General features: G+C 39.5%; 1 protein-coding gene across 2 annotated transcripts; it reads left to right on the top strand.

Moving 5' to 3' along the window:
* The first annotated feature begins 12,335 nt into the window (after positions 1 to 12,335).
* CCT8 (chaperonin containing TCP1 subunit 8) lies at positions 12,336 to 25,264 on the top strand. Of its 2 annotated transcripts, XM_060770461.2 has the most exons (16): positions 12,336 to 12,513; positions 15,520 to 15,610; positions 15,869 to 15,948; positions 16,369 to 16,518; positions 17,054 to 17,234; positions 17,605 to 17,666; positions 18,296 to 18,433; positions 18,700 to 18,878; positions 19,699 to 19,765; positions 19,844 to 19,931; positions 20,043 to 20,158; positions 21,989 to 22,060; positions 22,805 to 22,969; positions 23,534 to 23,653; positions 24,037 to 24,136; positions 25,063 to 25,152. In XM_060770461.2, the coding sequence occupies exons 1-15, from the start codon at positions 12,454 to 12,456 to the stop codon at positions 24,121 to 24,123; spliced, it is 1,656 nt and encodes a 551-aa protein (XP_060626444.1). In that variant the 5' UTR covers positions 12,336 to 12,453; the 3' UTR covers positions 24,124 to 24,136; positions 25,063 to 25,152. The 2 variants fall into 2 exon arrangements, with proteins under 2 accessions (XP_060626444.1, XP_060626445.1); XM_060770462.2 differs by lacking the exon at positions 24,037 to 24,136 and having other exon boundaries at positions 12,337 to 12,513; positions 25,063 to 25,264.
* The last annotated feature ends 1,105 nt before the right edge of the window (positions 25,265 to 26,369 follow it).

The following is a 26,369-nucleotide window of genomic DNA, read 5'->3' as shown; positions in this document are numbered from 1 at the left end:
ACAGATTGTGATTTTGTCAATGTTTATTGTTTCCAAATGCCAGCTGAGATCTTTTAGCACGGCACCCAGTGTGCCAATGACCACTGGGACCACCTGTACTGGTTTCTGCCAGAGCCTTTGCAGTTCGATTTTGAGGTTCTGATAACGATGGAGCCAGATGGAGCCCATCACATGTCACAGGGCTATTTCCGGCGGGGCTCCATCCTCCCACTGTCTTGAAAGCATCTTAGGACACTTCCGAGAAAACACGGGAGGCTATTTCTTAGGGGAACTTGGCTCTTAGGGTCTAACAGTGCATTCAAGCAACTAAAAGCTCTCTTTAGGTTTATCTGCTCAATGCAAGAAAATCTAAGAGGGAAAGGAGGCTTTTGCGTAGGCACATGTTCCCTGCTACTTTTGTATCTATATGAGCAGGCTAAACATCTACAGTCTTTAGTCTTCTTGGACAGCCATCTGTGAAATGACTAGTAAACATGGCGAAAACCTTCCTGATAGTTTCCAGAATACCAGAAACACATTCTTGCATCATATTGTTAGATGTGCTTAGTTAGGCTCAGCATGACCTTGATCTCGCTACAATGTACTGACATTTTGTGGAAGAAATATAGGAGTTCATTTTAGAAAATTCATATAGAAAATGTTCCGAAGTTAAAAGGCAGGAAATGATTGGCTTAAATCACCTACTGCATTTATGTTAATGATCTCAGCAATTAGGCTGTGTCTTGTGAGATTCTATTATCTTTCCTACTACTGTGCCTTCTCTCATGCATGTGTGCTGAAAACTCACTTGATTCAGTGTAGTGCACATTAGAGCTATTCAATAATTAGATTTCATGGCTTGTTATTTAGGCCTCTACAAAAAAAAAAAGACATTTTCACTTGAGTGGGTCAGGAATGCTTATTCTCAACTAATACCTGCCATCTCAGATTTTTTTTTTAAAAAAATAATTCTTGAATTAAATATAACCATTAAAAATCAATCACCCAATTAATCAGAATCTTGTTTTTATTCACAACAAATACACTTTAATTAATTACTTGAATAGATTGTCTAAAGGTGCTATTCTATCCTCAATATTGTTTAACATCTACATGAAACCACTGGGAGAGATTATCTGGAGCTACTGGGCAGGATGCTGTCAGTATGCTAATGACATTCAATACGTTTCTCCATACCTTTATTAAAAGCAATTAAGGATAATGCATGTTCTGTGGAGGAATGCCTGAAGAGATAATGGGCCAGCTGAGGAAAAACAAACTGAAACTGAATCCAAACTAGATAGAAGTACTTACTGTCAAGGGTCCTAGCCTGGGTCTGGAGATTTGTGAATCATCTCCCCTACTGTCAAACAACATAGATGTGATGGTTAGGAGTGCTTATTATGAGCTTCAGCAGTTACAAAAGTTGCACCCCTTCCTAGAATTGGAGAACCAAAAGATGGTAGTGTATATGTTGGTAACCTCAAGGCTGGACTTCTGCAATGCACTACATATTGGGCTACCTCTGCACCAGGTTTAGAAACTTTAATTGGTTCACCTATGGCAGCCAGATTGGTTACTTTCGTACATTTAAGAGTGAGCACATTACACCAATATTAAAATCCCTCCAGTGGCTGTCAGTTAGTGTCTGGGAAAAGTACAACATGTTGATTATTTCCTTTAAAGCTCTACATCTGCCCTGTATACTGAGGCCACATGGAATACTGCTATATCTCTAAGTCAACACTAGACTGACAGCTACCCAGAAGACATTTTCTTTGGCTGCCCCTAGTCTGTGGAATGACCTGCCAGAAAACATTTATGTATTTATTTATTTGGGACATTTCTACATCGCCTTTCTCCAAGTACTCAAGGCAGTTTACAACCATAGTTAAAACATAAAATAACCCATTAATATAATCCCAAGTTGGTCTCAAAGGTCTTAGTCTCACTTTGCATATTGATCCAAATGCTTAGTCTCACTAAAGCTTTTTATTTTGTGCAGTGAAAACTGTCTCTGAACCTTCCATCTTCTTGAAAGATTGCCATTTGTGTGTGTGTGTGTGTATGTATGTATGCATGTATGTATGCATGTATGTATGTATATATACACACATACTCTTTACTGAGGCAATCAGTTTCCTGGACACCTTAGCTTAATGAGCCACTGAAGATTCTTTTGCTTGACCCTTTAGATCAAGACTACCAAGATCTGTGTCTACATCTAGCTCTTCAGTGGTCTTTGGATTGCAGTAGGTCTTCCGATTCATATCTGAAGCACATCTACATGGACCACATATATTGATGATTATGTGGAGTGGGGTAGTCTGGATCAGTGCCATGGGAGTTGTCATGGCCAGCTGCCGAGCCAGATTGGTGACTGAGGGAGTGTCTATACTGCATGATGGAGCACCGTGAAAGAGGGGAAATGGAAAGGAGAAATCACTCCTTCTTTTTGCCTCACCTTTTCTGATTGCTCTGTTGCTCTGGCCAACCTCAATAGATATGACATGTGACAACCAGTAGCAGTTTTACATCTAGTGATCACTACTAAACCAAAGATGATGGTGGGGGGGGGGGGGGTATCCTCTGTCCTTGGGCTGCCGAGCCCAGAGAAAGCGAGATGGCCATATAAACAGCTGTGGCCATTTCTGAATAGGAAGTGGTCCAACTGTTCACACCACCACAAAGTGTGGGGAAGCTTCAGAGCATTCTGTGATTTTTATTAAATGCAGAACAAGGCCGTGTTAAGAGGCCTTGGCAGGTGTTATGGCAAATGGACCGCATGTGTCATGTGGATGCTTGATTCATTTGGTCAGTGTAGATGGGCCTACAATTCAAGCTGTTGCCTGTATGGGGTTCATGACATCAACACTGAGTGCATTGTAGCAGAACATAATGTAATGCCTTATTTTTTTAAAAGAAACTTTAATTATTTCATTACATGTCGAGATTTAGATTGAGCATTCCTAATCTGGAATTCCAAAGTCCAAAAACTCTAAGACACAAAGTTGTCTACATGGTTGATTGAGTTACTGATATCTTTGCTTTGTGGTTGTTCCGTGTATATAACTTATGAGTCATACATATAAAATATTGAAAAGGTTGTATAAAATTATCTTCTGGCTAGGCGCTTAAGTTGTTGTTAAAACAAAAAAAATATGTTTGAAATTAAGTCTTGGGTTTCATCCCTGGGCTGCAGTGCATAAGTCTCCTCCCCCTTAGATGATGTAGTAATGTAATTCTGTGAGGGAACTTCCTTTTAAGTTTGAATTGCCCTGAGAAGGCAATGCAGTCTCCACTATATTAGTTCTTCTGTTTTTTCTCTCCCTGATCCCTTCCACACAGCCATGGAGCCCAGAACATCAGGCAGAAAATCCCATAATATCTTCTTTGAACTGGGTTATCAGAGTCCACACTGTCATATATTCCAGTTCAAAGCAGAAAACATGGAATTTTATTCAGCTGTGTGGAAGGGGGCCCTGTGAGGATGCATTTTACCACTCTGAAGGCAAAATGTATCTGCATGGACTTCCCCCCCTCTTCCTCTCTTAGAATATGAGATTTAATAAGTTAGTTAGCTCCCAAGACTTTTCTATCAAGAATGTATTTCTTTTTTACTTTAATAAATATCCTGAAACTAAAGATTGATTCTGCAATCCTTAGCCATTCTAAAGCTTAAAGGATATTCCTGCTCCCCACACATAAGTTTCTGCTGGTTATGGAGTTTACTCCTGGTACTCTGCTATATTTTGGTGTAATTGCCCCAACTGAGGGTTATTTTTGAGCCTAACAGCTCATTTTCACCAACATTCAGTCCCATCTCCAAGATATCTCATGATGTACACATATTCAAATATTCTACAATTTTAAAAAATCTGAAATCCAAACAACTTCTAATCCCAAGCATTTTGAGTAAGGGATACTCAACCTATATAAGACATTATTACATGCAATTAATGGCACATTTTACAGTACTAATCCTTTAATTATATAACATCTTATGCTTCAATTTCTTATTTTTCAAACAACATATCACTTCCTCTTCTTTTTCTTTCAGATTGTATATCTGGTTAGTCTAAAGCTCATCTGAGGTTTTTTATATTTTCTCATAAATCTTTTGACATTTTCCAATTAACAGGTGCTTCAAATTGTGTAAACTGTGCAGATCACTGTGATGCGAGGGCTTCCCTGGCTATCTGATGCAAGGAGACCAGCAATTATTATTATTTCAATGTGCCAGAACTGGTACTGTATGTGTGTTTGTTGGGTACAACTGTTTCTTTCATTCCTGGAAACTTGCCAGGGATTGGCATTGCTCCAGGGATTGTCACTCTGAGCAGCACTGATGTGAGGAATTTGCAGCATTTTATCATTCCTGAAATTTTGCAAATTTTTGTTGAAATATTAGCAAACACTCATGAAAGTTGTCCAACCGTGTGTGAAGATAAGCTGGGGATTTCCATCTGGACAGTAATAGATTCTGGCTGGTAAAAGGAGGACAACTGCCAACAGCCAAGTCTGTGACCTTTGGATGGTCTTCTCTCAAGGCCAACCACCCAGCAGAATATAAACTGTGATGCTAAATAAAGATCAAGGCCAACTCAAAGTCATGACCAGGCAATGCGCCCCAAATAAGTATTCAAGACACATTCCAAGTTTGTGGGAACATATGCTTTTCAGTTATTTTAGTCGAATGTTATTAGAAAGATATTTTAAGAAGACACCTTAATATTTGAATAAGACATTGGAAACCTAGCACACCTGTCCAGCATAGCTGACCTGCACTACAATGGAATAATTTCTGACAGAGGAGAACTCTTAGAATATTCAAAATGTTCATTTGGTACAAAAAAAATAGAAGCAGTAAGCTAAAGCTTAGGAATATCTCATTTATTTATTTCCTTAAATGGTTGTTGACATTTCCAATTGCTTTCTCCTTGAATAAAAGAGCCATTTCATCCAGGATGGAGTGACTGAAAAGTGTCCCTCTTCCTCCAAGAATGTTCCATGAAGTAATTTAAATGATGCTTTGGCCATCAGGCTTCTTCGTGCAATTGTATTACTTTTGTTCTAAGGCTTTACATTTGTCCCGTCTTTCTCATCACTAACCTTGTGTATATTTGCTGGAAGCTGCCATCGCTGGATGTGTTTTAGATATAAGAACAATCCAGGAACTTTTATTTTTTAAGATGCATGTCAATCCCAAAATCAGTATGCTAAATTTATCCACACCATGGTATTGCCTTTCTCTGGTGGTGGGCTTGCAATATCCTGCTAAGGGACTATGTGGCTGGTGGAGGATTTCTTAGAGACAACAGCAGGGGCCCTTTAGTTAAATCTTGTTAGTACTGTGTAGAAGGATGCACTGGAAAACCACTTCTAAATGTATTTTACTGTGATTATATGATCCAAAATGAAACTGGATGCTTGAATACGAGACTCCCAAGTTGGAAAAAACTCAACCGGCTACAGAGGAAGAGAAGAGGACAAATAAAGTAGAGCTATGGCAAATGACACAACTGGACTCAATCCAATAGGACAGTCAGCTGCCGATATACACAGAGGTGAAAGGATGTAAATAAGAGCATATAATATGAAAATAATAAATCAAGGGAAGTTAGAAATTGTAAAACAAAAATTGGAATATATAAGCATTGAAATTATTTTAGTGGATAAATTAAAGTGGATAGCATCAGTAAGATTTCAGGAAAATTCTATCAATATAACCATAATCAGAGTTTTTCTCCAGCTACATAAAAGAAAGAGAAAGTAACTAAAAGATTTGGTGCTGGAGTCCAATAGAAAATGCATATTGCGGAGAAACAGGATATGTTGATAATGACAAGTGACTGGAATGCAAAAGTAGGAAACAGACAAAATAAAAGATAATTATTTCACTTAGGAGTCAGAAATGAAGTAGGAGAGTGACTGAACATGGAGTAGGAAGCAGGTTAAAAGGTTATCCAGATTGTGGCACAGGCCATGAACTGATAATATCAAAGTAGAATAGTCAGGGTACATTGGGGTACTTCCCTTCATAAACAATGCTTTTGAGCAGCTTAAAATGCAATCCTGAGATATGAAAATTCATTTTTATTGCTAAAAAAATTTCCCTCATAAGCTCACCCTGCAAAGAGAAAACCTTTGTTCTTGCCTGCAGGAATGAACTAAATGGAAAATGTCATTCCAACACTGCAAATTGAAGGATGTGTGTAGCTGCTCTGGCACTCAACAATGAAGAAATAAAGTAGGTAAAACTTTGCCCTCTTGTGGCCACTTGAGTATTTTGTATTCAGTATTACAGTAGTGGCCAAGAACACACCTGGGAGGCCTTATATTTAGTAATTCAGCAAAACCTCTACTGGCTCTTATTTTCAGGGGATGTCTTATTTTCAGGGAAACAGGGTATGAAGTACTACAGTGTTAAAAATAAAATTCTTCACAGGGTAGCAGAAATGCCTTTATTCTTTATTACAACAAGACTGAGAAGGGGGACAACAGCCTTGCGAACACTACTTTACCCATAATGTCTGGGAATCGCCAGAAGGCTAAACGGAGGGCTGCACAAACACAACAAGGACCAAGTACCAAAAGCACAACAATCCCAATTAAACAGCTCAAGGGAAGATCTCAGGGGCTCACATGTCTTTACACTAATGCACAGAGCATGGGAAATAAACAAGATGAACTCCAACTTTTAGCACAACACCACAAATATGATATCATAGGGATCACTGAAACCTGGTGGGATGACTCCTATCGCTGGAATGTAGATATCGAGGGGTATAACCTCTTTCACAGAAACCGAACAAAGGGGAGAGGAGGCGGAGTAGCCTTATATGTCAAAAACTCTTATGCTGCAGAAGAGATTCAAGACAGCAATCTGGGAAACCAGCTTGAAAACATCTGGATAAGAATCAAGGGAACTGGGACTCAAAAAGATGTCGTTGTAGGCGTCTACTACAGACCCCCAAGCCAGGAGGAAGAACTTGATGAAGTCTTCTGCCAACAGTTGACCAAACAGGCACAGAAAAGAGATGTAGTAGTCATGGGAGATTTCAACTATCCCGATATTTGCTGGAAAACAAACTCGGCCAAGAGTACAAGGTCCAACAAATTCCTCGCTTGCCTTGCAGACAATTTCATGGTCCAGAAGGTAGAAGAGGCAACAAGGGGATTGGCTACTCTTGATCTCATCCTAACAAATGCGGAGGACCTGATCGATGCGGTCGAAGTGGTAGGATCCTTAGGGGCAAGTGACCATGTGCTCCTGCAATTTGAGGTACAAAGGAAGGCCGAAACTAAGACAAGTCAAACCCGCATTTTGGACTTTAGGAGAGCTGATTTCCAAAAAATGAAGGAAACGCTGAGCAGCATTCCGTGGACACAGATACTAAAAGACAAGGGAGTTACGGATGGATGGGAATTTCTCAAGAGTGAAATACTCAAGGCGCAATTGCAAACCGTGCCAACAAAGAGAAAAAAATAGGACAAGTGCAAAGAAGCCAGAATGGATGTCCAAAGAACTTCTAACTGTGCTAAGACACAAAAGAGACATGCACAAGAAGTGGAAAAAGGGAGAAATCACCAAAGAAGAATTCAAACAAATAGCCAACACCTGTAGGGAAAAGGTCCGCAAGGCTAAAGCAAAAAACGAGCTCAGACTTGCCAGGGACATTAAAAACAATAAAAAGGGCTTCTATTCTTATGTCAGTAGAAAAAGGAAAAACAAGGAGGCGATAGGACCTCTTCGAGGAGAAGATGGGGCAATGCTGACAGGGGATAGGGAAAAGGCAGAACTACTTAATGCCTTCTTTGCCTCGGTCTTCTCACAAAAAGAGAGTCTTCAACCTCAGCAAGATGGAGTGGATGAGGGATTTGAGGACATCCAACCCCAAATTGGGAAAGAAGTCGTCCAGGAATACCTGGCCACTCTTAATGAGTTCAAGTCCCCAGGGCCAGATCAACTACACCCCAGAGTATTGAAGGAACTAGCGGAAGTCATTTCGAACCATTGGCAACCATCTTTGAGAGTTCTTGGAGAACGGGAGAAGTTTCAGCAGATTGGAGGAGGGCCAATGTGGTCCCAATCTTCAAGAAGGGAAAAAAGGATGACCCAAACAACTACCGTCCGGTCAGTCTCACGTCGATACCGGGCAAGATTCTGGAAAAGATTGTTAAGGAAGCGGTCTGCAAACACTTAGAAACAAATGCAGTCATCGCTAATAGTCAACATGGATTTATCAAAAACAAGTCATGCCAGACTAATCTGATCTCTTTCTTCGATAGAGCTACAAGCTGGGTAGATGCGGGGAATGCCGTGGATGTAGCGTACCTGGATCTCAGTAAGGCCTTCGACAAGGTCCCCCATGACCTTCTGGCAAGGAAACTAGTCCAATGTGGGCTAGGCAAAACTACGGTGAGGTGGATCTGTAATTGGTTAAGTGGACGAACACAGAGAGTGCTCACTAATGCTTCCTCTTCATCTTGGAAAGAAGTGACGAGCGGAGTGCCGCAGGGTTCCGTCCTGGGCCCGGTCCTGTTCAACATCTTTATTAATGACTTAGATGAAGGGCTAGAAGGCATGATCATCAAGTTTGCAGATGACACCAAATTGGGAGGGATAGCCAATAGTCCAGAGGACAGGAGCAGAATTCAAAACGATCTTGACAGATTAGAGAGATGGGCCAAAACTAACAAAATGAAGTTCAACGGGGACAAATGCAAGATACTCCACTTTGGCAGAAAAAATGAAATGCAAAGATACAGAATGGGGGAGGCCTCGCTCGAGAGCAGTACGTGTGAAAAAGATCTTGGAGTCCTCGTGGGCAACAAGTTAAACATGAGCCAACAATGTGATGTGGCGGCAAAAAAAGCCAATGGGATTTTGGCCTGCATCAATAGGAGCATAGTGTCTAGATCTAAGGAAGTAATGCTACCCCTCTATTCTGCTTTGGTTAGACCACATTTGGAATATTGTGTCCAATTCTGGGCACCACAATTCAAGAGAGATATTGACAAGCTGGAATGTGTCCAGAGGAGGGCGACTAAAATGATCAAGGGTCTGGAGAACAAGCCCTATGAGGAGTGGCTTAGGGATCTGGGCATGTTTAGCCTGAAGAAGAGAAGGCTGAGAGGAGATATGATAGCCATGTATAAATATGTGAGAGGAAGCCACAGGGAGGAGGGAGCAAGCTTGTTTTCTGCTTCCTTGGAGACTAGGACGCGGAACAATGGCTTCAAACTACAAGAGAGGAGATTCCATCTGAACATTAGGAAGAACTTCCTGACTGTGAGAGCCATTCAGCAGTGGAACTCTCTGCCCCGGAGTGTGGTGGAGGCTCCTTCTTTGGAAGCTTTTAAGCAGAGGCTGGATGGCCATTTGTCAGGGGTGATTTGAATGCAATATTCCTGCTTCTTGGCAGGGGGTTGGACTGGATGGCCCATGAGGTCTCTTCCAACTCTTTGATTCTATGAGTAAATATACAATAACCCATTATTAAATGGCCAATATATGTAGGAATCACATTAAGAAAATGTTAGTTTAAACATGTAACTAACTTTTAACTTTGAATAAATTTTGAATATGTTGTAATGGGTTTTAACTGTGATTTTTTAATATAGTTTATATTTAATTCTGTTTTAATGTTTGCATATTTGTATATCTTAAATCGTGTGCATTTCTGCTTTGCACTAGAATATATGGTAGTGTGGACTCAACCCAGTTCAAAGCAGATATTGTGGGATTTTCTGCCTTGATATTTTGGGTTATATGGCTGTGTGGAAGGGCCCCCAGGTTATAAAGCATATTTAGTTGTGGGAATGGGATGTTATGTAATAAGATTATGAAGGGTGCCAATCATGTCTTTTATCTGAGGTTGGATCTACACTGCCATATAACGCAGTTTCAGAATGCAATTTAGCTGCATTGAACTGGACATATGAGTCTGCACTGCCATATAACCCAGTTCAATACAGTTAAGCGGCATTCTGAGGGCCTTCCAGACAGGCCCTATATCCCAGGAACTGATCCTAGGTTTTCTTTTATCCCAGACTATCTGGCAGTATGGACTCACGTAATTCAGTTTAAAGCAGAAAATCTGGAATCAGATCCTGGGATATAGGACCTGCGTGGAAGGGCCTCAAAATTGCATTATATGGCAGTGTAGAAACAGCCTGGGAGTAACAAAAATTACTTTTGAATAGGCTTAGCTACATTTTTATTTTATTTCATTTACAGCCTATCTTTCTCCCAATATGGAACTCGAGATTGCTTACAATTGAGTTGAAATAAAATATATCTGAAATGACGATGGATACTACAAAGGTGAAACAAAACCAAACTCCAGTCATATTGTCTGGATAGAATTGCACTGTGTGTACATTCATTTAATTTCAGATGGCACACTACCGATTTGGCTTTCCATGTTTGTTAGGTTCTTGCTCTATTAATTCTGTATGCAGATTGTATACAGAGGACAAACTTGTGCTTTTCTACATGAATCTCAATATTCCATGTTCAGCTAATCCTGACTTAATTTTTCAAATTTTCTCATTTTTAGATTGCCACCTGTTTTGATACAGATTCCATCTCAATCTATTATATCAGGCCACTCACTAGCAGTGCACCATAGAGGGCACCAAAGCATTCTGATCAGGGCCACAATGTGCATCAGCCAACAAATAGGTTATCATCCAACTTTATTAACACAACAGGCCAGATAGACGAATATGTTTTATTCTAGTAAGGCTTGATATTCCTCCAATGATTTCTGAGCAAAGGAAGAGGCATGGGCAAACTTCGGCCCTCCTGGTGTTTTGGACTACAACTCCCACAATTCCTAACAGCCTAGCGGATGATGGGACTTGCAGTACCTTCACTCACTTCCTGAAACCACTGCGACCCTCATCCAATGACTGATCAAGACCTAACTTGGCACACAGAGCCCCCATGACCCCCTTTACGTCCTGGTGAGGTTTGGGGGAGGACGCACAATGGATGATGGGACTGGTGTTGGATGATGATGATGTTGCTACTAGGATTTTGCAACAGACTTTTTCTAAGTCTTAAAAAGGATCATGGTTTTTTTCTGTTGCAGCTGTCAAGGGTTAATTAAGTGTGATATTAGTTCCTGTATATAGTAAGGCACTAAGTGTTTGAAAACTTAGAGCATCGCGTTCTAAGCTTTGCTTGAGGACTCGTTTTGAGCTGAAAAGCCTTTGTTTGGTGCCAGGAGCAGTTCTGCAGCGTCCTGAAGATAACGTTTGTTTACGGCAAGACAAGGTCACTCTACGGACAACAAAGTAAAAAAGACTGTATATTATTCTGTTACATGCCTGTAAACCGCATTGAGTCGCCTGTTTGGGCTGAAAAATGCAGTATAGAAATAAAGCAAATAATAATAATAATAATAATAATAATATCGCCGTTGAATGAAGAGGACTCACCAAAGATATTGTTTTTTGTTATATTTTGGTGAAAGCAATTCTTCTGTCTTGTTTTGTATACAGTGAATAGAACTTCATTTTCATTTCTACTTAAAGCGAAAGATTCATGTGTTTTTTTATGAGTTAGTTTTATCACACGAGTTAAAAGGGCTAAGTCATTCTGTGGGCTACTAACGCTAACAGATGGCACTTGCAGTACCTTCACTCACTTCCTGAGACCACTGCCACCCTCATCCAATGACTTATCAAGACCTAACTTGGCGTACAGAACCCCCATGACCCAGTCTACATCCTGTTGGGATCTGAAGGACGATGGAGTATGGATGATGGGACTGGCAATACCTTCACACACTTCCTGAGACCACTGCCACCCTCATCCAATGACTTATCAAGACCTAACTTGGCACACAGAGCCCCCATGACTCAGTCTACATCCTGTTGGGATCTGAAGAACTATGGATGATGGGACTTGCAGTACCTTCAAACACTTCCTGAGACATCTGCCACCCTTACTCTAAGCCTAAGGGTTAGGGACTTACCATTAAAGAACTCTTTACATCTAATGACTTATCAAGACCTAACTTGGCACGCAGAGCCCCCATGACCCAGTCTACATCTTGTTGGGATCTGAAGGACGATGGACTATGGATGATGGGACTTCCTGAGACTACTTTGCTCAGAAACATTAGTCGAAGCTAGAGTATATCAAACCTTAGAATCTTGGGATTTGTAGTTCAGTGAGGCAGGGAAGGCTAGAAACCGTCCAAAAACTAGACTTCCCATGATCCCATAACATTGAGCCACAAAGTCGAGCCAAACGCAGGATCTTCTCAGCGGCGCATGCGCAACTCTTCCTCATTTTGGGTCGCTCCTCCACTCCCTCCCTTTGTAGCGCCTCCTTTTTTCTTATTCTGCGCCTGCGCGCGAAGGGGACGACGGGAGGCCGCCGCTCGCGCACGCCGCTCCAGCCCTTTTCGGTACTTCTCCGCTCGTGGCCTTCAGGAAGAAAGAAAGAGAGAGAAGATGGCGCTGCACGTCCCGAAAGCCCCGGGCTTCGCTCAGATGCTGAAGGAAGGCGCGAAGGTGAGAGAGAGGAGCGCTCGGCGGGGGTGGGGGGGGGGGGGTGGCGAACACGGAAGGTTCCAGAAGCCGAGGCCTGGCCCATGGAGTTCTGAGGGAACACGCGCTGCTCGGGGGGCGGAGCCAAAGGGACCACCGAGAGAGAGCGCTGCTGGCCTCCTTCCCTTTCCTTGCCCCGAGGGGGGTCCTTGGGTGCCTCCCTTTTCCTGCCGCCTTTCATTGCGGGACAGTTGCCTAGGGACCGGGAGGCTCGTGCGCCAAAGAGGCGTTGGCCCCAGCACTAACTGTCCCGCGTGCTGACGTAAGAGGTACGCGCCAGGCTTGGGCCGAGAAGGAGAAGCACCCCCCCCCCCGCTTTTTATTGCGAGTTTGTGATTCTGAAGCACAAGTAGTCCAAAAATGGCAGAGTGTCCCCTCCAGGTGGTTTGGATGCGCCACTTCATGCTTGCCTTTACAACCCATGCGCCCCCTTGGTGAGTGGGAAATGTATTTATTTATTTGAAGCATTTATACCCCGTCTTTCTGAGGGGGGACTCAGGGCGGCTTGCACTAGGCAACCATTAGATGGAGCACATTGAATTAACAAACGCCATTAAAACAATTATAAACATTCAAGAATTCTAAAGTATTGCTAGTTTAAAATCGTGATCCTAAATCAGTCCATTCCCGGTCACAGCAGTCATTCACATTCAAATCATTATATCTATTGCTCAAAGGCTTGACCCCAGAGCCAGGTCTTAAGTTTTTGGTGATAGTATGATAGCTGGGTCCAGAAACTCTGAGCATTACGCACATTCTGCAACGGTGGTTGTGAATAAGGGTTAGGGAGAGCGGCACACTAAGGGTGGGAATATACTTCATAGTTGCATTTGGTGGAAGGATAAAAAAGAAGTGAGGGTTAGGATAAGGTTTAGGGGTAGGGTAAGGTTTGGGGTTTGGGTTAGGATAAGGGTATGCCTTAGGGTAAGGGTTAGGGACTTACCATTAAAAAAACTCTTTACATTCCTTCTATAATATCTGTGTTCCATTCTGCGTTGCACAAACAGCGCTCCCAAAGGAGCGAAGCGGAAACAGCATAACGCTCAGAGCTTCCGGACCCAGCTTTCATACTATAACCAAGTTTAAAAAAAAAAAAAAACCAGGAGGGAGGGGACAGATCTGATATCATTTTGGGGGGATTTCCAAAGCCAAGGAGCCACCACCGAGAAGGCCCTTTCTCTCGTACCCACCACTCACGGTTGCAAGGAAAGGAGGTTTCCTGTATGCCTCTTGTTCCACCCTCCTGTTGTGACAGCAGCTTTGAAGTCACTTTATAAATCAGGCATAGGCAAACTTGGGCCCTCCAGATGTTTTGGATTTCAGCTCCCACAATTCCTAAAAACTGGTAGGAATTGTGGGAGTTGAAGTTCAAAACACGTGGAGGGCCCAAGGTTGCCCATGCCTGCTTCATAGAATCATAAAAGTTAGAAGAGACCCTAAAGACCATCCCATCCAATCCAACCCCATTCTGCCATGCAGGAACACACAATAAAGCATTCCCAACAGGAGGGCCCATACATCTTATATATTTATTATTTATTTCATTTTTGCCCCACCTTCTTCACCCAGTTGGGGACTCAAGGTGGCTTCAATGCCACATGGACATAACAATAAAACACACCCCATCAAATTATAAAAACAGTTAAAACATATGAGCAATTAAAACACATGAACAATAAAACAGATTAAAACCATGTAAAGTGCAGAGTCTTGATCCCATACTTATCCACAGTCGTTATTCAGGCTGTTAAAATCTAATTCTGTAATGTCCTATTCGCTAAACACCTGCAAACAAAGCCAGGTTTTAAGCTTTTTTTCTACAGACCAGGACGGGTAGGGCCTGCCTGATGTCATTAGGCCTGCCTGGTGTCATCTCCTGCATACCTCTAGAAAATGACTCAAAACACTAAAAGGCAGCACATTCCAGATTACCTGAGATATTAGGTTCCTTTGTACATACCGTGGAGAGCATTAAGATCAAGCATCCGCAAACATCTGTGACACTTTCCGTTTAAAGTTCACTAGAGGGGTCCTTCTCGGGAGTGGCTCCCTCTCTTTGAAATGCCCTCCCAGGGGAGAATAGATAAGCACCCTCTTCGTCTGCATTTAGGAAGAGCCTAAAAACTTCCTTTTCGAAGAAGTCTTCAGAGGAAAATAGCAATACCTTAAGGTTGGGAAGGCCCTTTGACTTTGTTACATATTATCATGGTGGCTTTAAATATATTTTATTGGGGTTTTCATTAGTATTCCACAGTATTAGCTAATACTTATAGTTTTAATTTGTCATTAATTTATATATGTTTCTACTGGCTGTAAGCCGCCTTGGGTCCTTGACTGGGGAAAGGCAGAGTATAAATTTCACATTTCATAAATAAATATTCTACTGTATTGTCGAAGGCTTTCATGGCTGGAATCACTCAGTTCTTGTGGGTTTTTTCGGGCTATATGGCCATGTTCTAAAGGCATTTCTCCTCTAGATATTCTACTGCTGAACATTTCTAACACCTGGTCCCAGAAGTGCTTTAAAGATTATATCGTCAACTCTTCACTTTTGCGGGTTTCATTATTCATTGATCTCCATAGTAACTTGTCTCTAGAAATCTCTCAGTCATCCAGAATAGCTCTATAGCCAACTTCTTCCAGAAGTTGACCATAAGAGTTGCAATGGAGGACCAAGGCTCCTTCTATACTGCCATATATCCCAGGATCTGGTCCTAGTTTATCTACTTTAAACTGGATCATATGAATCTCCACTGCTAGATAATATGGGACAAGAAGATAATCTTTTATACAGAGGCTTTTTTTTTTCTATTCTAAAAGAATAATTTAGTGAAAAGTGTTGATGAGAGTACATTTGGTTTTGCTACCTTTAAATATAATTCAGATTTAAAATGTCAGATTGCTCTAATTTTCAAAATTCATGCCGTCTACTATTCTGTGTCTAATTCTGAGGGCATTTTTTGCCTGCAGCATTATTCAGGATTGGAGGAAGCTGTGTATCGAAACATTAATGCATGCAAGGAACTTGCCCAAACAACTCGCACTGCCTATGGACCAAATGGTAAGTCAAAAAATGTGTGCAAATATATTTCAATTTCCTTTCTGTGTAACATATAATTAGGAAACTAAAAATATAAACAGTCATATTTTTGCCAGTAAACTTGGGAAATCCATTATTTATTTGGATAATTAATGAGAGGTCAGAATTTGTCATTTTTAAGCATGCTTCGCATATTAAAAACATAAATTTGAATTATTTAACAGTCTTCTTATTTAATTGACTTCTAATGTGTGAGTTATTCCATTTTGTTTATTTCAGGGATGAACAAAATGGTTATCAATCATTTGGAAAAACTTTTTGTTACTAATGATGCAGCTACAATCTTAAGGGAATTGGAAGTAAGTTCTCTTTCATTCATACTCTGTTTAAAATACAGTTATTTACATAACATATTTCACAGAGTGTTTTGTGTGTTATTTGTTACAGGAATCTAAATTATTCTTTTGCAGTAGGAAGACAGAAAGGGTTATGTGTTGAACTTGATTTGAAATAGAGGCAGTTGAATGATCACCTGAGTTGAATAGAGGCCTATATGAATAATTCGGGCATTTTGCTGTAGGGAACTACAAAAAAAGCAAAACTTTCAGGACATTAACTTTTAAAATGTGTTCAGTGCATTACCTCTTAAAATTAGGAGCAGCGTATAAACTATATGTCTTGGGTGTGTAGTATAAGACAACACACAGTAAAGTATACTGTTATGTAATCATTCTTAAATTGAACTTAAAATATTTTCTCTGATATACAATCTTGAATAGGTTCAGCATCCTGCTGCAAAAATGATTGTCATGGCTTCTCATATGCAAGAGCAAGAAGTTGGTGATGGGACAAATTTTGTTCTTGTTTTTGCTGGAGCTCTCCTGGAACATGCAGAGGAGCTTCTAAGAATGGGACTTTCTGTTTCAGAGGTAATTTTTCTCTTGCTTCAATGATTACAGTTCATATTTGTATTCCAGGTCAATATGACCTTGAATAGTCAAGTTTAAATCAATCCCATTAAGCTGAAGTACTTTTGTTTAGGGCTTTTCTAAATATTCAAGGAACCAGATCCTGTCTGATCTTGGAAGCTAAGCAGAATCCATCTTAGTTAATACTTTGATTGGAAACTACCAACAAATACCAGGTTCTTTAGGCTAATTTCTGAGGAAGGAATTGACAGATTCATTGCCTAAGAAAACGCAATTACATTCATGGGTTTGTCTTAAGTTGACAGGTGGGTTGAAGGCACATACCTACACAAATATTGTTGTGTAAGCAAATATAAGACTAGTTTCATTCTAATTTTTCTGGGGTTTTTTGTTTCAAATTATCTTTGAAAAATGTCAGTGCATTTTCAACATCTCCAATTTTAACCTGTACAGAATTCTTTACAGATTTTTGAGACATTTATTCGTATTTACGTTGGCAACAAAACAATACGTTTTTGGGTGTATTTATTTACAGGTGATTGAAGGCTATGAAAAAGCTTCCAAGAAAGCCTTAGAAATTCTACCTGACCTAGTATGTTGCTCTGCAAAAAATCTTCGAGATGTTGAAGAAGTGGCATCTTTGTTGCAAACTTCGATAATGAGTAAACAGTGTGGCAGTGAAGCCTTTCTAACTAAACTTATTGCTGAAGCATGTGGTAAGTAAATGTTAGCATAGGTGTATCTGAAGTTACTGGAAATTGTATATATCATTTTAATGCGAGTATTAATACAACTTGGGTTTTGTAATGGAAACAAGTTTCAATCGCATACTCTAACTCTAAATTATTGTTACTGCATTTTGTTTTTCATTGCGGGCTTTCTGTCCCTGTACTGCTTGGTTGATTTTACAATTCCCGTGAAGGGAGAATAACACTTAACTTGTGTATAACATATACTTTAACATTTTTATTTAGTCAGTTTTCATATCTTGAAGATACTCTTCAGGAAATCAGAATTTGGGAAAAATGATTTCATATAATAATCTTTCCAAATGTCATGTAATTTTGGTTTTTAATTCATTTTCAGTATCTGTTTTTCCTGATTCGGGCCACTTCAATGTTGACAATATTAGAGTGTGCAAAATCTTAGTAAGTAATCCTTGGAATTTATTGTCACTATTAAATTAAATGAGTAGACTTTAAAAATAGTCATAACAAGGAAACTGTTTTAATTGGGCTATATCAAGACTTATTGGTTGCTACCGTTAAAAATGCTAGCATTATTTTGGTAAGTTTCACATTATAGCTTCTTAGAAGAAGAAAAATACTTTTACCAGGTAAACTTTAGTTGGAGTAAGATAGATGACAAAGTGTTAATAAATATACCTTCTGCCACATATAAGGCTGCAGCAAACATTTCTACACTGCCACAATTTTCCTTTGTATCCAAGGTTTTCCAGAAAATCTAGATAGTAAATGATTCTATAACACGGCTGAGATTGTTAAGTAGAATGCACAGAAAAACATGAATTCTGATTTTTAAAGTTGTATCATGATAACAGAGCAGATTATTTTTGCACAAGTAGGAGAGAGTAGGCTGGACTTGGAGTAGTGTTCAGAGACAGGAAGATAGGGAAAAAGTAGTCCAAAAAATCAGAGATACATTGTAAAGTTTGGAGGAACATTTTTTTGAAATAAAATAGCAAAGGTCATCTTAAATTTTAAAATGTGTTTTTCTTAACTAGAATAGGATAATAACTGTTACCTTTTTCCTTCAGGGTTCTGGCATTTGCGCATCATCAGTTTTGCATGGCATGGTTTTTAAAAAAGAAACTGAAGGTGATATTACTTCTGTCAAAAATGCTAAAATAGCTGTGTACTCTTGTCCTTTTGATGGTATGATAACAGAAACAAAGGTACAATCTTCTTGATGATATTTTTCCTTTTGAATTGCTGTTTATACCCTGTTCTTCAGCTTGAAAAATTCTAGTGTTTTCAGATAAGTTAAAACAAGCCTGGCATTGGGCTAACAATGTGTTAACTAATTAATTTTCTGTTGAGTTGAACTTGGTTGTGTGTGGACCATTTCCAGCTTGGTAATTCTACACAAAAAACCGATGCAAAAGCAGACGTTTGGTATATAGCTTTTCTGAGTAATTGGGAAAACATTTTCTGTCTACAGGGAACTGTGCTAATCAAGAATGCTGAAGAACTGACGACTTTCAGTAAAGGAGAAGAAAACTTAATGGAGTTACAAGTGAAGGCCATTGCTGATGCTGGTGCAAATGTTGTAATTACAGGCGGGAAAGTTGCAGACATGGCCCTACATTATGCGAATAAGTACAAACTTATGGTGATCAGGTAAGATTAAAAAGAGGAAAATGCATTAAATGATCTAGATCAGGGGTCCTCAAGCTATGGCCCGAGGGCTGGATATGGCCCCCAAGGTCATTTACCCGGCCCTTGCTCAGCGTCAACCTTAGGCTGAAATGACTTGAAAGCAAACAGCAATAACAACAGCAATTTTATATTATCAGCCAAAAGCGGGCCCACACTTGCCATTGAAATACTAATAAGTTTGTATTTGTTAAAATTGATCTTAATTTTAATTGTATTGTTTTTAAGTGTTTTTTCCACTAATAAGATATGTGCAGTGTGCATAGGAATTCATTCATGCTTTTTTCAAATTATAATCCGGCCCTCCAACAGTTTGAGGAACTTTGACCTGGTCCTCTCTTTAAAAAGTTTGAGGACCCCTGTTCTAGATGCTGACATTGAGGAGATAATGTGCTAATTCTCCATGCTTTTTCATGCTGAAAATCCTCTTGCATTACTGTTTGCTGAAGCTTTTGCTCATAACTTTAAGGATGTGGTTTGTTAGTTTTAGTTGGGGATGGTCTTGGCCACTAAGTCCAGTGTACAAATGCCTGAAAATCTAAAGCGTGTCAGTTATTTTAGATGCATTTGATAGGGGGAAAGGTCATATTGGAATATATTAATATAGTATTGTAGTAGTTTCCAACTATGATTCAGTTATAGTCTTTGTAACACTAGTTTTAAAGTAGCCTCAGTTAAGTATTTTAGTGAACATTCCTGATAATTGTGATTGTATGTATTAACAAGAATTTCTAGGTTATAGAATAGATGTTATTCTGAACACTATTTGTCTATTTTCTTAAAGGTTGAACTCGAAGTGGGATCTCAGGAGATTGTGTAAAACAGTTGGTGCCACAGCCCTACCCAGACTGGTAGGTAAATAACAGCAGAGCTTCTTTTAATGGAGATTCATTTCTTGTTTAAGCTATAATTCCTTTTCTACTTTCCAGACACCACCAAATCTAGAGGAATTGGGACACTGTGACAGTGTATATTTATCAGAAGTTGGAGAAACACAAGTAGTTGTGTTTAAACATGGTATGTTTTGGTATTATTTTAGTAAATTAGATTGTATTGTTTTTGTTAAACGTGCACACACACATATCTCAATCTTGCTTCATGATTTAATTTTTTCACCCTTCTCCACAGACAAGGAAGATGGTGCTATTTCCACAATAGTAATTCGTGGCTCAACAGATAATCTCATGGATGATGTAGAAAGAGCAGTTGATGATGGTGTCAACACTTTCAAAGTCCTTACTCGGGTGAGTAAAGCCCTGTGCATAGATCACTTGGTTTTGAGAAATTATTTCATTTCATACCTTCCTAAGTGCAACCTCATTGTGCTTTAAAGTGACTCGTGACTATGGTAAACCTGTTGTAGGATTTCCTTGGCAGATTTTTTATTCAGAGAAGGTGTGCTGGCGTTTTTCTCTTAGATTGAGGGAAAGTGGTTTGGTTAGGGTCATGTGGGTTTTTATGTCTGCACAGGGATTTGAACCCTGATTTCCCAAAATCCTAGCCCAACTTCAATGCAGAAGAAACGATAGCACATCAGTATATGATATACAAAGGAATGTAATTTAAATGTAAATGAATACACTCATAGTATAATATGTATGTGAATATGTTACACTTGTGCATTTTGGCTGAACCTCAATCCGTTTCTGCTGGCCAAATTTTGGGAGACCCCTGGATCCATTTTTTGCACACCTCCGAAAAGCAGGTGGGTAGCCAAATAGCCATTTTCGGTCTGCAGCCAAAAATGCAGCTAGATCCAGTGTTCTGAGAATGAAGCTTTTCTATTTGTTTGCTGGGATTATTCTTTAGAAGTATTTTTCTGAATGAGGGGAGGAGAAAAAGTAGCTGAAGGGTGACTCAAGGCTCTCAGAGAAACCAAATATGTTTAAAGCAAAGTACACCAAGAGCAAAGGGGGGGGGGGGGCTTCCTGGGCTCCTCTTCCCATCATTATTAGGGCTTTCAGGATGAAAATGACCACACTTGGAGGACACATCAAACACTGTTAGCCCACCAAATTTCATATTGTTTGGGTCATCCCCTGATTTTTTTTCTTTTTAGAAATAAATCTCCTTTTAAAATAATCCCAGAAAGGTATCCCCAGCTGGCCCCATCCTGTAACTTCTCCAAGAGCAGCAGCAGGGTTGTCAAAGTTGCCACATCACACAGCCCAGTGCCCCACTACTGACAACAGCTAAAGGATTATTACTAATTCGAACTAATATTATTGACTTTCAGAAGGCAAAGAGCACAGAGAGAAATATAAAAAGAGAATTTATTTGAAAACTAATGAAAGTATAGGTAGGTAGGTAACTAGGTAGTAGTGTTCTGAGAATGAAGCTTTTCTATTTGTTTGCTGGGATTATTCTTTAGAAGTATTTTCTGAATGAGGGGAGGAGAAAAAGTAGCTGAAGGGTGACTCAAGGCTCTCAGAGAAACCAAATAGGTTTAAAGCAAAGTACACCAAGAGCAAAGATATGCTCTTTTTTTCTCCCAAGTCCCCGAATGCGTGCATGAGCATCCCACCCACCTGTTCCACACTTTCTCAACTCCCAATCCCACTAAATAAAAATCAAGAAAATAAAGTAGAATTAAAAAATTAAATGATAGAGAGGGGCCAAGCCAAGGCAAAAAATAAAGCTGAGAGCGAGTGGCAAGGCAATCTGACTGAAGCAGCTCTTTAGAGCCACAAGGCAGCTGAGAGCAATGGAGGCACTAACCCCATTAAATAGTCACAGCTTGCATAAGATATGTCATGGTATTCTTCTATTCTGGTTGGCTGAACAAGCAGGGCTCACAGGGAAACCCTGTGCGAGCATGTGGCAGCCTAAATGTGTGCCACGTGCTGCTGAATAGGAGGGGGGAGCCTTGACCGGCTGCCACGTGGCCCATATCAGCCAAAACAAACATGGTCGCTTAATCTTTTATGTAAAAAAATATTCTTAACTGTGACAGTATCCATTTACTTTTGTATACAATATAGCAAATTCAATATATAATAAGTATCCATTTATACCTCAATTAGCACTTGTTGTCATGGCTTTTGAAATAATGGTAACTTTTGCACTCTTTGTAGGATAAACGACTTGTTCCAGGTGGGGGTGCAACAGAAATTGAACTGGCGAAGCAGATAACTTCTTATGGAGAAGTAAGCTATGAACTTAATTTCCCTTAGTAAACTGATGTTCCTCAACTTCGACCGATGCACCAACTGCATGCCATCTTAAGGAAGGTAGACCTGGCCATAGTAACAGTTGTTTTAATTAACTTTTGATTGGATTACTCTAAATTTCTGTGTTGTTGATTGCCCTTAAAAAGCGTTCAAAAACTGCACTACTATCAAGCTATGGCCTATGAAATGCTTTAGAGATTGCACATCACTGGTACTGCATCAACTGCACTGATTTCTAGTTTGTTTCTCTGCCACATTCAAATATAAATGGCTTGTGGTCAACATATGTGAAAGGTTGCTTCCTTATGTATGACCTTGCCCATAATTTGGGATACTCCTCGTTGTGTCTTTCTCCTTAAAATGACACTAACTTGGTGGTTACATAAGGTGTGTATTGTTCCATGACAACCCCTTGATTATGGAATTCCAAAAGAGGGTCAGGTAGTATGATATAACAGATTTAATAAAGTTTGATATTACTTTCAGTAATTTATAGGAAGCTTTCAAGCAAGACATGAATTCAACTTCATCCTCCGTCTCGCACTTTCTGGCAACTAAATACTACAGTGCAATACTGCTTCTGATACAGGAAGTAATACATAGCTAGCCCAACTCACAGCTATTGGTTTAAGAGCCCTGCTGGGCAGAAGAAAGACATGAGTGCTAATACTGCTAATATTTTGTGACTTAACAATGGTTTTTTTCACATCTATTCTATAGACATGTCCAGGTCTTGACCAATATGCTATCAAGAAATTTGCTGAGGCATTTGAAGCCATTCCCCGGGCCCTGGCAGAAAATTCTGGAGTGAAGGGGAATGAACTTATTTCTAAGCTCTATGCAGTACATCAAGAAGGCAACAAAAATGTTGGCTTTGATATTGAGGTAAGACTTTGTATAATACTCCATTGTCGTGCCTTGGGAATGAACTCTGTCCAGGAAGAGAGACATTGCAAGGAAATGGCAGGAAGCCTTGTTAACCCTCTGATAGAAAAGTAAGTCAAATATATTTTAGCAAAGCCATAGAAATAAAATAGTTATTGAAAACGATAAATTCTGACACTTTCCCATTTTTAAAAAAATTATATCTTTATTCAGCTGATGACTTTAAAAAGTAGTAAGTTGACATTTCAGAGGAGAGTGAAGACCTGATTGTTTGAGCAGGCATTTGAATAGGCAGCGTAACGAACATAGGAATATGGAACAAATGGACAATGAGACTGGATCTTGATTTTAACTATGATACGCTAATGAGGTTTTATTGATTTATATTGACTGTTTATTATGCTACTGTTTTTAATTGTTTTAAACTGTTTTATGATGTTTTTGAGCACCGAGTTTTGCTATTTTTAACCGCTCTGAGTTGCCCCAGGGCTGAGAAGAGCGGTATACAGATATAGCAAATAAATAATAGTAGCCATGAAATTTGTGTGTTCATGGTTTTGACAGGCTGAAGCTGCAGCTGTGAAAGATATGTTGGAAGCTGGTATATTAGACACATATCTTGGGAAATACTGGGCAATCAAGCTGGCAACAAATGCTGCGGTGACTGTGCTAAGAGTTGATCAGGTAAGTAAGTGGATGTAATGGCTTCAATAGGATTGCTACAATCCTATTGTAGCAATCATACATGCTTTTCAGAGATTAGCTATTGTTTAAGCTCTAATTTATGGTTAAGTAATACTCAGTTATTGTAGAGAATGGGTGGGGAATATGTGCCTTTCCAGATATCAGCTCTAGAGCCAGTGATGAAGGATGATGAGAGTGCACTTCTACATTTGGAGGGCCACATATCTCTTACCATCAGTGTAGAACTTTACTAGAATTTACTAGTAACAATCTCTATGTATTGTTATGAGCTATATACAAACAATATTCTAAATTAGGCTGGTATGGACTTTTTTAAAGATGAAACTTTTAGAATTTTGTATTTCAATATGCAATTTCTGTAGATTATTATGGCAAAGGCAGCAGGTGGTCCAAAAGCCCCTAAAGCACCAGAAAACTGGGACAAAGATGACTGGCACGAAGGCCCCTGAACAGTAGCATTTAGTAAGATTTGGCATCATGTCTTCTGTTGACAAAAACAATGACTGCATGAGTTCTTTACACTTTGCCTGGATTGGATGAGTTCTTACTTCCAAATAATCACACGTGTTGGCTACATCACCATCTAACAATCTGCCTGAGACACTAAGAGTGAAACATATGGTATTAGATCTTCATTAAAACAGCAAAAATGTTGTTCAGGATCTTAATGTGCATGATCCAGCTTAGAGTGTCACAAGAATACTAAACTAACCTTTTTAAAAACCTTTTTGGCCTAGTTGGCTGTCAGTTGTTAACATCCAAAACATCAAGTGTATTCTGAGGACATTATTTGCTTCATTTGTACCCCACCTTTCTCACATTCATGCTAATACATTTGTAGGGAGTTAAATGATATAGTTGTTGTGGCAGAAAAGTAATGGCCTTACCCCAAAGACCAAGGATTCCTCTTTAGGTTGATCGGCAAATATGTCACGGGACACTTGTGAATTGAATAAGAAGGTATTCTGAATGAGACTATTTCACATTGCATGTTTTTTTTTTAAAAAAAACCCAAAATAATTTTCCTTTTAGAAGACATTCATTTTTCTTCTAAGGAGGTATGTCCTGAAACACAATTTGATTTCAGGTTCTTAACATAAAACATGCAATTACTTGCCTGTTTTGAAGCAGTAGTGCTCCCATTTCTGTTTTGCAATTGTGGTTTTTAATAAGCAGGTTTTCCATTTTATAAAACAAAGTATTAGCTGTACCATGCCATAAAAGATACAACATAAATTCCTGTAGTTGTTTCTAGTATTCACTAATAGCAAGTGCATGGAATGATAAAGGCACATACCAAATAAAGAATAAAATCTAATTTTGCCAAACTTGAACTGCTTTCTATGTAACATGGAGGTAATAAATCTAATAATGACTTCTTTTTGTAGATCATCATGGCAAAACCAGCTGGTGGCCCTAAACCGCCAACAGGAAAGAAGGACTTGGATGGTGACCAAAGTGATTGAAACAATTCAGTGTACTTCTGAGAGCTGTGTATCTTGTCATGTGTGTTACTTACCTTTAAATTATGAGACTAATCTCTACTAGATGCTTGTCTTCTACCATTTCAATAAAGCAGTTTCAGTAAAAGTTGTTTCCACCTGTTCTACTAGACATATTTTAGTTATTTAAAGGGTTTCAAAATATTACATAGATATTAAAAGTAACCTGCTGTATATAAAACCCATTTGACATTACTAGAGCATATAAATTCACAATTCTGAGCTATCATAATATTCATTTTTATTATTTATACTCTGCATGCACATTTATGAACCTTAGGTTGGTAGATTATGCTTCCAGCAGGTGATGTTCCCTCCCTGTTATGATCTCCTTAAAATGGAAAATAGTTAATTGCCAGTGTAAACAAAATAAGGAATTCTCATGGAAACAGAAGACATACTTGATGCAGTTTGAGCACCCCCATGAAAATAGTAAAAACTGCATGCATTCATTTTGATTTCAAAGTAGAGATTAGTAAAAAGGTAAAGGTTTCCCCTTGACATTAAGTCTAGTTGTGTCCGACTCGGGTGTGTTTGTGTGTGTGCTCATCTCCATTTCTAAGCCGAAGAGCTGGCGTTGTCCACAGACACCTCCGAGGACATGTGGCCAACATGGCTGCATCCAGCTAATTCGTGTTAGCTACCCAAAGTAGAGATGGGGTATCCCTAATTCAAAATTCCAAAATCTATAATACTACACAACCTGAAATTTGGCTTCTGCCTTTAAAATGGTGGTGGGTACATATACAGTAGCGTATTCCTCCCACCCCAAATATCATCTTACCTTATATTCCCCGATCTCCAGCTTTATGTTTAGTTTGTTCATTGTATTGTGTATGAGGATGGAGAGTATGCAAATCTACACCCGCCACTTCCCAGATCGTGTCTCTTCAGCTGTAGGGCCCATCTCCAAGATCTCTTTATATATTGTTCCAGACAGTCTGTATCCATATTTGCAGAAATAATTTCTGGACTGACATGTGGAAAGATCAACTTCTCCTGCCAGCAAGCACACCGTCTGCTGTCAACAGCAGATATTTTTTGCTGCTTCTTGAATTACTGGTTTCCCTCTTTTTGGAGCAAGATATTCAGAAAACTACTAGCAGTTTCCTCCTTTGACTCTGAGGATGTCGAAGAATTTGCCCCACTATGCCATTAAAAAGCAGTTGGGCGTGTTTGCTCTTTCACCTTCC

The sequence above is a fragment of the Anolis sagrei genome, chromosome 3 (genome assembly GCF_037176765.1).
Source record: "Anolis sagrei isolate rAnoSag1 chromosome 3, rAnoSag1.mat, whole genome shotgun sequence".
Lineage (NCBI taxonomy): Eukaryota > Metazoa > Chordata > Lepidosauria > Squamata > Dactyloidae > Anolis > Anolis sagrei.
Note: the sequence above shows the minus strand (reverse complement) of the source record. Positions and strands in the feature narration are given on the sequence as shown.

What these genes read in the sequence shown, in the direction of transcription:
- CCT8 (XM_060770461.2), top strand. Translation starts at nt 12,454, where the DNA reads ATGGCGCTGCACGTCCCGAAAGCCCCGGGCTTCGCTCAGATGCTGAAG. An exon ending in CAATCTTAAGGGAATTGGAA is followed by an intron (nt 15,949 to 16,368) that starts GTAAGTTCTCTT and finishes AATCTTGAATAG; the next exon opens with GTTCAGCATCCTGCTGCAAA. An exon ending in GTATGATAACAGAAACAAAG is followed by an intron (nt 18,434 to 18,699) that starts GTACAATCTTCT and finishes TTCTGTCTACAG; the next exon opens with GGAACTGTGCTAATCAAGAA.